At 35.4% G+C, this 13486-nt stretch overlaps 2 protein-coding genes across 2 annotated transcripts; one reads left to right on the top strand and one right to left on the bottom strand.

The window, feature by feature from the left end:
• Positions 1–30: 30 nt before the first annotated feature.
• LOC106784918 lies at positions 31–13219 on the top strand. The gene is made up of 7 exons (XM_014744930.1): positions 31–50; positions 7469–7974; positions 8954–9187; positions 9701–9861; positions 9974–10374; positions 10681–10761; positions 12629–13219. The coding sequence occupies exons 2-7, from the start codon at positions 7603–7605 to the stop codon at positions 12769–12771; spliced, it is 1392 nt and encodes a 463-aa protein (XP_014600416.1). The 5' UTR covers positions 31–50; positions 7469–7602; the 3' UTR covers positions 12772–13219.
• Positions 349–1421, bottom strand: LOC106784920 (tetratricopeptide repeat protein 36 homolog). Its single transcript, XM_014744933.1, has 3 exons — positions 1063–1421; positions 801–998; positions 349–673 (listed from the first exon to the last, which is right to left on the bottom strand). The coding sequence occupies exons 1-3, from the start codon at positions 1160–1162 to the stop codon at positions 423–425; spliced, it is 549 nt and encodes a 182-aa protein (XP_014600419.1). The 5' UTR covers positions 1163–1421; the 3' UTR covers positions 349–422.
• Positions 13220–13486: the final 267 nt, after the last annotated feature.

Below are 13486 nucleotides of genomic sequence, written 5' to 3'. Positions count from 1 at the left end.
TCTCTCTCTTTCTCTTTCTTTCTAGTAGGACTGACATTGAATTTTGAAAGGTGCGTATATTGCATGTTTAATACGATCAAATTTATATTTTTATTGAAGATTTCACACAATTACAATTATTATTATTATTATTATTATTATTATTATTATTATTATTATTATTAAACGTGGATATATTTAACTGGATCATTGTAGGTATGTACATGATTCGCGAATCTCTATATTCAAATAAAGGATACAAATGAAATAATTATATATCGGATAATATGATCGATTATTTTTAAAATAGAAAATTTATATTTCACTTAAATTTAATTTATTATATAATGTATATATATATATATATTTCTTAATTTTATATTATACGTCATTTCTAAAAATGCAACTCGAAACGTTACTAGAATCCAGGATGATAATAATCTTCAATGATGCATAGATTTCAAAGTTATTTCTCGCAACATAGCGTTGCACATAGCTGCATAAGGATTTAAAGAGACAAGCTGTGATTTGGCAAAGCTCGAGCCAGCTTTGGCTGCCAGTATAAAATCTTCTTTAGCTTTTTGATCCTCATTCATGTAACGATACAATATTCCACGTTGGCAAAGCGCCTGAATGCCTGCTTTTCCTTTTCCTTGGCTAAGTTTTACTGCCATGTGCAAATCCTCCAATGCTTCTACATAAAAGATAAATTTCGAATATATATCATACGTTTAGTATTATTCACAATTAGTATTTTTTTTATTTTTTTATCAATAAGTATACATGATATCGTTTTGTCATAATAAATTAATTGACGTTACCATTATCACGACCAGCCAAACGAAATGCTTGAGCTCTATCGTTTAAAATAGTTGGAGAGGAAGGTGTTTTCTTTAAAGCTTCCTCGAATAAACGGAAAGATTTGTCAAAATTATTTAACTCTGCGCACGAAATAGCTTCTTTCACGATACTCAAAACTTCCTCTGTTAAAGTATCCGCCTCATCTTGGTTTAACGTATCTATACAAAAATAAATAAAAAATTCAAAATCCTCGATTAAGGAAGAAAAAAACAAACTACGTACCAAGATTTTCATTTTCTGAAATATCAATGGATCCATGTACTTGAAATGGATCAAAAATTACGTTTAAAGTTGCACGATCGCGTTCGCTCAGTCGCTCCATTTCTACTGAATTCTCAAAGATATTGTATTTTTAATTGGCATTGGTCGAGAACTCGTTTCTGTTTATCACGAATTAATTAACTTGTTTCCTTTAGAATATTATACCGATATACGTTGTTATTTAGATTATACCGGTTATTTAGCATAAAGGTGTGACATATAGATGAATATAATATTAAGGAAGTATTAGTTTTAGGAGCTCTAATCTTTCGGAATTTGTTCCTCGCTAGTCGATGTAATAAATGTACCGGTTTGATATGGAAAATTTTCAGAGGAAGTACATAATTAGAATCTTAAGAAGAAGGAGAGGAAGAAGAAAACGAAGAAGAAGAAGAAGAGAAGAGGAAGAAAAAAACAAGATGATGTTCGAAGCACGCGACACAGGATAAAGATCTTTTTCCTCGAGTATGCAAATTCATCGGTTGTACTGTTAACTAGCTATTTTGTTCATTTAACGTTCTCACGTTTCTCACGAAACGTGAAGATATAAACGCCCCAAGAAAACTTTCGTATCACGGAAGCTGGCATATTGCATTTATCAACTACAAAGCTCTCGGAGTTTAATTTTGTTTACTTATTTTAATTACGGAATATATGTTTATCTTTTTGTTTTTAGTTTGAACTTCCGTAAGGCTGTACAATTATTACTTTTAACGTAGCATTACGTATCAATTCATTTCTTACTTTAAATTAATTTTTTTCTTTTTTTTCTTTTTAGGAAATATTTAACGAGTATTTAGAAGAAGGGTTTTTACGTGTTACATTTCACTATAATTTACATGTAAATGCCTGACATAATTATTTATTCATTACAACAGAGGAAATTATATAAATATGAAAATTATTCATAATTTTTTGACAAGTATAATAAAGGCGTATGTTACACCAGCAACTTGTTTAATCGCTACAATGAGTAATGAACCACTTGTACTATTTCTTAAAAATTTTCTAAAATACAACATACACCTTTCTTCTGTAGAAACTCATTCAATTGTATTTGAATGATATAATCGGTAGTAAAATAAATCATTTCTGAGGGAACAAATAAAAAAAGAATAAAATTTTCTTGAAATAAGCTTCTGTATTTTATTAGAAAATGAGTTAGAAGAAATAGGACCATAAGTATAAGAAAAGGTATTCTTTTCACTATTCGTAAGTGCATAGAAGATGTGCATGGGTCCTTGGGTACATACTACACACGATAGGGAGGGGGGCGGGAAGGAGGGCCCGTCACGAACGCGAAGTTAACTGCCCATAACTCATACCCGATATATAATAAATATCGTTACTCCATCGTGAGTACACGTGGACGTGCGCGAAGTGGTTTATACGCTTATGCGAATCGTACGTGGAAACATGGAGGGGCTTCATGTATATTTTCTCTCTCTTTCTTTCTATATAACGTCGTGTACGAACATAAACGTTTCAGAGTACCTCGTGTCTACGCCTTCGCTGCTAGGAGATAGGGAAGACGATCTTTTGTGGTTAAACCTTCGCCCTTTAATTTTTAACCAAAAGGACTAAAGTCGCCAACGAAGATAACGTTTCATGAAGAAGATTTCTTATACTCTTGTAAGGTTTCTCTTTTTTTTTTTTGTTTATTTGTTTTTGTTTTGTTTTTGAATAATCACGATAATATCTTACGTTATTTCTTTTGTTTTTTTGTATCAACAATGTTTTTATTTGATTTTTTAAACAAAAATGCGTCCTGTCATCGCACGAGTATTTATTTAGGCTCCGAATTTCGGTTAACTCTTCTCGAGAGAACGAAAGAGAGTAGAAAAAGAAAGCAATACAAGGATTCATGCGAGAGGACGAACCCTTCCTTGAAATAAGGATAAGAAAAAATATCATCCTGCATGAGCAGCGACCACCGCAGTTTGTGGTTACAATAAACAAGGAAAGAAAAAAAGAAATGCATCTATTTTTCTCTTTCTCTGGTTCATACGCGTATACGTTAGTCTTCTTATATTTTTCTGTCTCTCTCTCTGTCTCTCTTTCTTTTTTTCTTTTTTTCTTTCTCTTTTTCTCTACAGGGTTAGTTCCTATCTTCTTCCAACTCTTCTTTCTCCCGTCGCCCTTTGCGCACATGTACCTTACGCCAAGTGCAGACAACCGGATTTATATTCAAATGAATCGTCGTAGAAGGGTCGACTTATCAACGTATCGCGCTCGATGAAGCAAAAAGACAAAAGGAGTTAAGTTTCGAGAATAAAAATAATATATGCGTGGTTCCATTTTCTCTTTTTTGTTGGAGTTGGATCCTTTTTTGTTTATCTCGAATTTAGACGTACAGATTTGTATCTTAACGCGTCTTAAACACTTCATTCATTCATTCATTCATTCGTATATGTTTGTATTCATTATTTTGTCGTATTTCAATTCAATAGATAAGTATAGTAATTAAAATATATTTGAAACAAGATCGTAGTAGTTAAGTTTTCTCAGTAATAATGAAATAATATTGATCAGTAAATTTCATTTGGACTTTCTTTTATCTAAAATTCAGGCGTACATATATTGGTTACAATTTGTTTGAAAATTTCATTTCTTTTCGTTATTTTGACGTATTTAATTTTACATTAGTAGATATAATAATTTAAAAAATTCTTAAGACAAGACGATAGTTGTTTTCGCAGTATCGGCAAAGTAATTCTGTTTGAGAAAGCTTGTAGAATAGTTAGTTGGATTTAAGTTCGATTTCTAAATCTATCATTGTTCTTCGAGATGAGAATTATTGGTACGACGATATTCTCCGTTCATCCTGGTACATACATGACTTTATTTAGCTTTAGTTCGTCGAAACCGGTTACAAGCGAATGCTTTTCTCTCTTTCTTTCTCGTGCATCGAGCTCACTGGTCCCCAATAACATGGCGCAACTCGGAGATTTGGTGTACAACCGCGAACTTTTCGGCTTTGCGTACCCGCTCCGAGGAATTTCACGTGTGAGAGAAAAAGATGGAATAACTTTGCGTCGAAGTATTTTAAAGGAAACAAACTCGAGTAATCCAAGACATAACTTTATGTTATCTTAAATATTTTTATTTATTATTTTTAAGTATTTAATCATTTTCCAATTATTTTTTAATACAAACAAATTAGTTTTTGTTTTCTTAAACCATAGATTTGTTTTCACATTTTAAATATTTTCTCAATTAGACACGAGAATGAATGAAAGTGGGTGGGTGGTGGGTGGTCATTGGAAATCCAGAATTTCTTTAATTAAATTTAAGTTATCTAAAAGGCTGAAAAGCTTGCAACTAAATTCTATCCTTTTTACTTAGACGTGAAAGGGAAACGATTTACCGTACCTTACATTAGATCGCGTGGGTAGCTTGCGTCATTAAGCACGGTACTATACGGTACAAGAATGACTTTGGCTTTGGTGGAGAAAGTGACCGGGTGTGGCTTCGCATTGCTCTTCAAACTTATTGTATAATTCGTTCTCGAAGGGATCGTTTTTGAATGTTGAATAATTCCTCGAAACATTTTCACTGGCATCGATGTTATCTCACAATCAGATTGCATAAGATATTCGCAATCAAATTTCTGAAGTACAATGATCGTAGATTTCATTTTAATATTATTTTAAGACAAAAAGAAACTTATATCAAGAAAGTTTTCAATGAAAATGATCAGTTATGATGGTCCGAATGAAAATCTTGTAATTAAATTAAATGAACATAATATCTATGCACTTTTGAAGCTTTGAAACAGCCTGTATCATGATATCACGAAGTCGAGACCCGCACCGATGTGCAAACGGTTTGTCCGGTTTTCGAGACAAAGGGTTCGTCGAACTCCGAGTGCAGGGTTCGATCGGCAGAGCTACCGAATGTCTCCTTACGTAGTACTTACTTACGAGTAAGATCGTCGATCTATGACGTGAATGCGCCCACATATATCGACTTTAGCATACGTACACAGAAATTTCTTACGAGAACGAAAGGAAACGTACCGCTATGCGTACGTGTATCCTCGTGATTTGACCTCAAAGAGAACCCTCCAAAGACACGCACGCTGTTGGTTCCACGTTTCATTCTGATTTTATATTTTATTCTTTTTTTTTTTATTTTTTTTTTTTTATCAAGGATATCGTATGTAGAGCGTTTTATTTGACGATAAAAAAAAATAAAAAAGAAAACTAGTAACAGTAACTAGAAATGATTGTGAAGAACGAATATCTTTTCACGTTCTATTAAAATAGAAAAAAAAGCCGAGGACGAGTAAAAATTTCAAGGTTGAAATTACTTTTGAAGATATTCTGTATCTTATTTTGTATTTTTTATCTTTACGTTCTTTTTTTTTCTTTTTTTATTTCTTTTTTTTTTTTTTTAATTGTATCTCTCGCATATGAGACAATTATGAGAAAGGGCGTTTCTAATAAGACGTCCCGTCAACTTTTTGCGATGGAATTTCGACTGTCCGTCGACACCGTCGTTGGAAGTTACAGAGTTCGTTAAACGCAACGTTCGATCGTCCTCCGTCCTTTTCTTCTCCTCCTACTCCTCCTTCTATCTTTTTCTTCGTTTGTTCGTTTGTACGTTCGTACGTTCGTTCGTTCGTTCGTTTCTTGGTTCAAGCCGAGACGAACCTCGGGCATTCATTGTTAATACTTTTTCGAGGTTATTACATGTCCGATATGTAAATGCATCGTTGAGAGTCCGGTCCTCGACATCGGAGGACCAACTCCTCTCGTTCTCTTTATCCAACTGCAACTCTCTTTCTCCTACGTTCCTTTATTCCCCATACTGCATTCTCTCTTTTCTTTACAGGGACGCAACTGATCCGAGACAACGTGTGCTTTCAGTGAAAGTATATATCGCGTATTTATCACATTTTTAAATAAATCCTACAAACGATAAACAATTTTTCTAATTTTACAGCATATGAATATTACATAAATCCAGGTTCTTCGAAAGATGGATGATTATAATTCAAATGAAAATAGTAATACATCGCGAGTCAATCAAATTTTTATTGAAGTTATCTAATGTAAAAAAAAAAGAGAAAAAAAAATGAAGAATCCATTGACGTGTTAGAAATTTGTCGTAACGTCCGTTTCTAATTTTACCTTTGTGATTTCTTTACAGATTGGTAGTATCCGCTCCTGGTTCGTGGCAAAACCATCACCACACCAGCGTTACTACCACCACCACCTCCACCATCACCTCCACCATCACCATCACCACCACCATCACTATGCCCCATCGTCATCACCATCTCCCTGGTTCCTCTGTAACGGATAGGCTTCACCTCCGCAGGACGGAACTCTAGTACGCTTCCAGTTTCGTCCTCGAGAGTTCTTCGCGGTTTAGTAGGAACGTGCCTCTCGCAACGTGCACCTCGAGCTCCTCCTCCATGCTCGGCATATTCGAATCATTTGACCAGTATTTTTTCCATCCGATCTAAAAGTATCAATTAAAATTTCTTTTCATTCGATCGATAATTAAAATAACATTATTTTCTACGAATCGTTCCTTTATTTTTATTGATAAAAAAGCGCGGGAAAATTCGACTGGAGGAGAATCGTTTCAAGTTGATGAGTGACAAAGACGGGGGATGCACGTGACCGTTTCTTCACGTTTTTTATCAAAGATGAGGAGAATTGTCTGAGAAAAAGAGATAGAAGAAGAAGCAAGGAAAAAGAGAGAGAAAGGTTAAACATCATTTCCAAAATAATATCACATACTAGTTAATCGTACTAGAGAAAAGAAAAAAAAACCTTTCGTGATATCTGCACGCACTTTCTTTCAACTTTTCCTTTAAACTTTATTTATTTCCTTGATCTCGCTCCACTCTACTTACGTTCAAACTTGTTTTACGATTATCAACAACGTTCCTTTCCCGCGTATGTAGGTATTTTTTACGGGCCGCTGATAAGTCTTAGGGAATCTTTATAACCGGTGATCTTTTCTTGTCGTTTTATCATCATGACCGGGTTATTGCAACGCATCCATCCTTGGCGCGATAGCGTGCGTTTAAGTATTAGCGTGAAACTCCTTATTATTATTCGTACCCTGGCTCATAAATTATAGGAGATTTAAGTTCTTCAGGTAACAAGCATGTCGAACGTTAATTTCATTGGTTTATTCATCGGCGTTACGAATCATGTGCTTTTAATTTACGTGTCTGTTAAAGAAAACGTTCTTCGTGAAAATCATCATTATTATCATCATTGACGTCGTCGTTGTAATTGTGACCGACAAGATGAACGTTTGAATAAATGAAAAATTAAAAAAAAACAATAAAAAAAAAAAGAAAAAATTCAAACAACAGAATGTCAGATTGGTTCGCTATTTTCAGAGATTGGGAAAGAGAAAATCTTACGGAGGCAGAGAAAAAGAAAACAAGACGATCCCTTATACGTAAGGATGCGATTGCGTAGGAGAAGATACACGAAGCGGTGACAAGAGGACACAAGGAGAGTTTGTCTCGACATGAGGCTAAGTCCAATATTTCTTTCGTGTGCCACGGCGAGCTTGTTCGGTTCTGTTGAAGCCATCCGAAGTCCTTCGTATTCTAAGGATTACGAATTATCAACGGAATTCTTCCTTGTACCGTCGGAAGATACAGTCGATAGAAATGGTTTGGCAAGCGTGGCCAGCGTTATCAGCGTACCGGCACCGAACAGAACCATCTCCGTCTTCAGGATGCCTACTAGGAAGGGCCAGGAACGCGAAACCGAATCCAGTAGACCGCCAAGCTCGCGTTTCCTTCTCAGACAACGACCTTGGGCTCTTCCCCTTGCAGCCCTAAGTGCCGCAGCGATGCTACTCATGGCTGGTTTCGAGGTTTTCGTACTCCTCAAGGTTGGTCAATGCTCTAAACTTTAACATTAATGGATACTTTTTAATATTCTCTCATCCTACTTACAAATGATTATTTTTTCTTTTCTATTTTTTTTTCTAATCTCAGTAGCAATGAAATTACCAGCATTTAAAATACTTTTCAATTGTTTTCGGACATAGACGAAGGAACATCGAGTTCTTGAGAAATAAGATTATTTTGACCGAGATTTTTCATTGATCTTAAACAGTTCTCGTAATATATATTATTTTCGATAGAATTCTTCGACAAGCTCCGATAATCCGGACCCGATAAAGAGAATTTCGCCGAGACCTAGGCCTAGTTTGTCGAATGTTTCTATGTTCGACATGTCTCGTCGTCTAGGTTGCGTATTGCCACGCTCCATTGGGCCACGAGCAAACGAGTCGGGAAAGGCCGTGATAGTAAAACGAGTTTCTTTCCCTATCACACATTGCTCCTCAGACGTAGACGCTCTATTATTATCATACCATTACTATCTCGTTACCGTTCTTGTCGTTTGAGGAAGTTATCGATTACTTTCGAAACTTTTACGGCTACTTGTTCGATCTGAACGAGCAGTAATCTATGTGTATGCGCGTGTACCGTATTTATATATATATATCTGTTTATACATATAAATTATAGATAAAGTATTTGTTTAAATTTTGTCTTCATTATAATTAGAGAAATTAATATGCGCTCATTGAGAAAGCGATCCGATTTAATTTGCTTACGATTATGGTGTATTCTTCCTCTGTATACAATCTGGAGCAAGACGGCGCCTACTCGTTTCATATTCGTTATTTACCTTGCTCGGAATCACGCATAATGCTTCGAACACCAAATTAAGATCGATGATAAAGATAGCATAATTACGACCGATTTAATCAACAGGAACTTTTTTTCTTTTTTTTTCTTTTTCTTTTTTTATTTCTTTCTCATGAAAATATTTAATATATGATATTTCCGATGTAATTTCAGGCAAGAGCAGCAGCCCCAAACAGACGACACTTGTTCCTAGGCCAAGCTTTGTTACTTGGTCTCTTTCTTTTGGCCGGACTTTCGGCTGCAGCTTCTCTCAGTCAAAATCCTTTATCCTGTGCAGCCTTCAGACTAGTCGGTTTACCAGCGGCCCTCGTATTTGCGGCCCTGCTCGTCAAATGTGTCTTCCTTCTTTCCTTGAATAGCGGCGTCTATTTGCCAGCACCTTATCAAGTTAGTACGAACTATAATTAAGTACACGCATCGAAGATTTTTCATTAAATTCGTATAATGCAGAGCAATTTGCATAATTACATTTTGTTTTTTTTTTTTTAATATTTTCTATTTAACGCCAATTTGAATATTTATTGAGAAAGATCATTTTCGCGGTTTCAAGGAATGTTGGTTATATCTAAGAATTTTTTCCAAAGAGATCCGGTCTTGTTTCTCGATCTGCGGTAAAGCTATCACGCGAGTGTTCGATATGAATGAAAAGCTTGTTTGTAGTCGTGTATAGGCAACACACGTATACACAATAGTGGGTTAGTGTATAGAAACTCGTGGGACGACTTAGACCGTGAATACTCGGAATTTTTCACGTTCGGTCTGCGCCGAGCGATCAGAATGCCAATGGTACGCGACTATTCGCGCAAAAGCAACATGTACGTAACTAACACACACATTGACAGATTGGAAATAATATTTATATATATATTTGAATAATATTTTTTTGTTACTTCATCGCAGGCTTTAGTACTGGTATTTGCAGTGCTGGTACAAGTAGCCATCGTCGGCCAATGGTTTTACGGGGAACCACCTGCAGTTATCCAAGTTCAAAACGTTGATCAGAGCGGTCCGGTTGCATTGGGTTGCAAAACTCCTCTCGGACAGACAGTGGCTTCCCTCGGGTAAAATTTTGAAATGTAACTTTTGGATTACAGATGTGACACACAGTATAAAAATCCATAATATTTTCTACAAATTTGATCCTTTCATTTTGTTCCATTTTTGTTGCTTTAGATATCCAGGGATACTGTTAGTAGCGGTAGCCTGTTTAGCCGTTCGTGCACGTGGCGTTCGTGATAATAATAGAGAAGCTGCTTTTATCGGACTCGCCGTTGGTTTATCATTGCCCATTTGGATATCAAGCGCGATTGGTTCAACAGTAGCGTCCTCCGAGAGCGATAAGGAGGCGTGGCTGGCTTATGGTCTCCTGACTACTTCTTTTCTCGTATTTTTGACGATGTTTCTGCCGAAGGGTCGGCAATTGGCTGCCCTTGGTCGAGAAGGACCCACAACCGTCATTCGAGATCGCGATGACGCACTCAGCTCTCTACCTGGAAGCGGCTATTCTCCTTCCTTTTTTCATTTCAAACCTGTCGAAACGTCCTTGAAGAGGAAGATGCATTATCACAGCGCTGGTACGTTAGAATGGACGAATTTTAATGATTTCACCCGAAACCCCATTTGTAAATTTCTTTTGTCGTTTCGCACGCACGTGTAAGTTGCGCTATTAGCTGAATTACGTTTATTTCACAATTGCAACGAGTTTCTTTTCGATTACGATATTCTAAACTTTACGTACAGTAATTTTATACCGTATAACCCAAGTAGAAAATAGAGAAACTATTATAATTAATAGGATTTTTTGAAAAAAGAATGCAATTCATTCAAAAAATCAAATAAAAGAAAGATAATCATTTTCACACGTTTTTACGATATTACAGATCGCGTCGCGTTGGTCTCATCGGGAATACCTGGTTGCAGTGCTTGCAGACATGGGGGAAGTCCTCCAATATATTCCGATGGTAAGTCATCGATATATTCGACTTTGCAACTTCAATTTGAAATTACCTAAAATTAAATTGTTGATTTCTCTTAACTCTATCTTCCTTAAGATTATTTTGATAAATCATTTATTTATCCAATATCGAGACGTAGACATTCTTAGTATTTATCTTCTGCAAGAAAATCCCATGATAAATTTGCAACGTTAAAGTACGTGCAATAAAATCGCTCTCTTCTAGCGGCGACATGTCGTCTCTTCTTTTTCTTCTTCTTGCCGTGCATTTTTCCTTCAACGTAATTGGTTCCTCGTTTACGCTCTTGACTTCTCGCGACCTTCAACTCGTAAGTACCAAACGAAAGGGAAGAAAAATCGTACGTTTTAGCTAGAGAGAGAGAGAGGGAGAGAGATATGTGGGAGAAAGAAAAAAAGAAAAATAAAAATAAAGATAAAGAGAGAGATAAAGAGAGAAAGAGAAAGAGAGAAAGAGAGAGAGAGAGAGAGAGAGAGAGAGAGAAAGTTCCAAGACGAGGGTCAAGCACTTCTTCGGCGTTTAAAGGAAGAAGAGAGGAAAAAGGGTACCGTTAGATCGAACGAACGACATCCTCGTCGTCGTCGTCGTCGTCGTCGTCGAACCGCCTGCAAGTTACTTAAAGCTTTCCCTCTTAAAAAAAGGAATGTTAGTTTTCGCATGCACATGCGCGCGAACACACACACACACACACACATTTATCTATTCCTTTTAATTTCACTTGATAATGATCTTATTAGAACGAAATTAACAAAAAATATTAATTAACATAAGAATGCTGACGTTTGTAAACGTATATCTACATATTTATATTTATTCAAATTCATTTGAGGGAAAATAAAAAAGAAAGAAAGAAATAAAAAGATTGACGTTATTCGTCGATTAGTCAATAACGTCAGCGTTCTAAGTATTTGCGCTGAAAGCGTGAAGTGCAAAACGCGATGCCTACATAACGCGCGATATGTCTCTTTACCGTAATGTTCATTATTACGAGCAAGGCGTGGAATATACTAGAAATTACGAGCTAAAGGTCACTAGCCCCTTGACCATCCACTTAAACGAGTCAAACCTCTCGCACCTACTTCGAACTTTTTATACGACTTTTTTTTCCTCTTTTCTCTTTTCTTTTCTTTTTTTTTTTCCATGTACATTTTACTTTTTATTTCTTTTTTTGTTTGCGCTCGGCGAAGCGAAAGAATCGGGGGTGAGATGGGAAAGATGGGATGGGAAGAAAATAATGGATCTTTTGACGAGACAGAACTATGATTAAAAACCCACACGTGATTCGTATTCCTTAATAACGATACTTCAGGGGCCCTCTTTTAATACGAATGACTTTTTTTTTTTCTTCTTTTTTTTTCTTCTTTTTTTTCTTTTTGATTCGGAGTATCTCAATATGTAATGATAAATGTAGAATATTTATTATACTATCACGCGTGTTATTGGAGAAGTATGAAATGACGTTTATGGTCAGCCGCATAAGTAGAACACTATTATCGATGTCAGACACCGATAAAACCGCATTAATAAATTGCGCTTTGCTCTTTTATGTTGGTTGAAATCGTTTTTTTTTTAAATGAAATATTACATTTAAAATTTATTATTATTATTATTATATCCAATATAATCGAATTTTTGTATTAGAATGATCGATGTTTTTTCTGTTATTTCATTTAGTTAATTTTATATTTAAATTGATTTACGTAGATTTGCAATCCAAACGAGTTACATTATTTTTATTTAACAATGTTTTTGAAGTTGTTGATCGTTTGATGATTTCTAAAGTAAAAGTATGTTATACGTGTGTGTATAAGAGGATTCTCGTACTACTTAAATGTTTTCTCTTGCTCGTTTTCAGAGGTTCATGGGCCGATGGAGACGTTTGTTCTACCATCCGGCATGTATTTGAGGCCGGAGGACGCTGGAAATCTCTACACGACTTTATCAGCAAATCCAAACGTATTTTTCCAGAGAGCCACACATCCGGGGATGATGTATTGATCCCTCTCTCCCTCTCCTCCTCCCATCCTCTCCTCTCCATTTCTTTCCGTCTCCTTGAACTATCGATTTTAATCGACCCGAACGAACTTCAATCCAAACAATATTTGATTAAACGCGTTGACTGCCACGCAAATTTTACGCGTTTTTCCCCCGCAGAAGCCACATTTTAAGATTAAATATAAAACAGTATAATAACGCTAATCACAGATGACCTACGTGGCCCTATTGAATGAAAAAACGCCGTGGCATTCAATGTGTTAAATTTAATGAAAAGATCGCCGCCTTTTAGAATTATTTCGCATTAGTTTAAGAACAAGGATCGAATTAATCGTTCCGATTGTAAATATTTACGTTGCATTTTTTAATATTTGACACGTTTTTTTTTGTCAACTTTTTATTCTTTCTATAGAAAAAAAAAAATAACATTGATAGTATGTCGAATGTTATGCGTGCGAATAAACATCTTTCTTTTTTATATAATACATTATTTTTAGTACATTAATTTGTCATTAAAGTAACCACGAATTTCGTATTATTAAATAATCATTTTAATTAATTATTTAAAGCAAGAATAATTACATTGAGTTATTGAATTTGTGAATTTTCTTTATCGATAGAAAGAATAATTCATAGTTTACTTAATTCGCCATTTTTACGCAACAAAGAATGACGTTGCTTTTTTGGAACTTTTTTACATACGAATAAATAAACTAAA

This window comes from Polistes canadensis, unplaced genomic scaffold (genome assembly GCF_001313835.1).
Source record: "Polistes canadensis isolate GaletaPanama2010 unplaced genomic scaffold, ASM131383v1 scaffold_42, whole genome shotgun sequence".
Taxonomy (NCBI): domain Eukaryota; kingdom Metazoa; phylum Arthropoda; class Insecta; order Hymenoptera; family Vespidae; genus Polistes; species Polistes canadensis.
This window is presented reverse-complemented; position numbering and strand designations above follow the sequence as displayed.

Bases quoted from the DNA above. Each gene is read 5' to 3' on its own strand.
- LOC106784918 (XM_014744930.1), top strand. From the start codon at position 7,603: ATGAGGCTAAGTCCAATATTTCTTTCGTGTGCCACGGCGAGCTTGTTC. The intron at 9,188-9,700 runs GTTAGTACGAAC...ACTTCATCGCAG, and splicing joins ATTTGCCAGCACCTTATCAA to GCTTTAGTACTGGTATTTGC. The intron at 9,862-9,973 runs GTAAAATTTTGA...TTGTTGCTTTAG, and splicing joins CAGACAGTGGCTTCCCTCGG to ATATCCAGGGATACTGTTAG.
- LOC106784920 (XM_014744933.1), bottom strand. From the start codon at position 1,162: ATGGAGCGACTGAGCGAACGCGATCGTGCAACTTTAAACGTAATTTTT. The intron at 999-1,062 runs GTACGTAGTTTG...ATTTTTGTATAG, and splicing joins TTCAGAAAATGAAAATCTTG to ATACGTTAAACCAAGATGAG. The intron at 674-800 runs GTAACGTCAATT...TCTTTTATGTAG, and splicing joins TTTGGCTGGTCGTGATAATG to AAGCATTGGAGGATTTGCAC.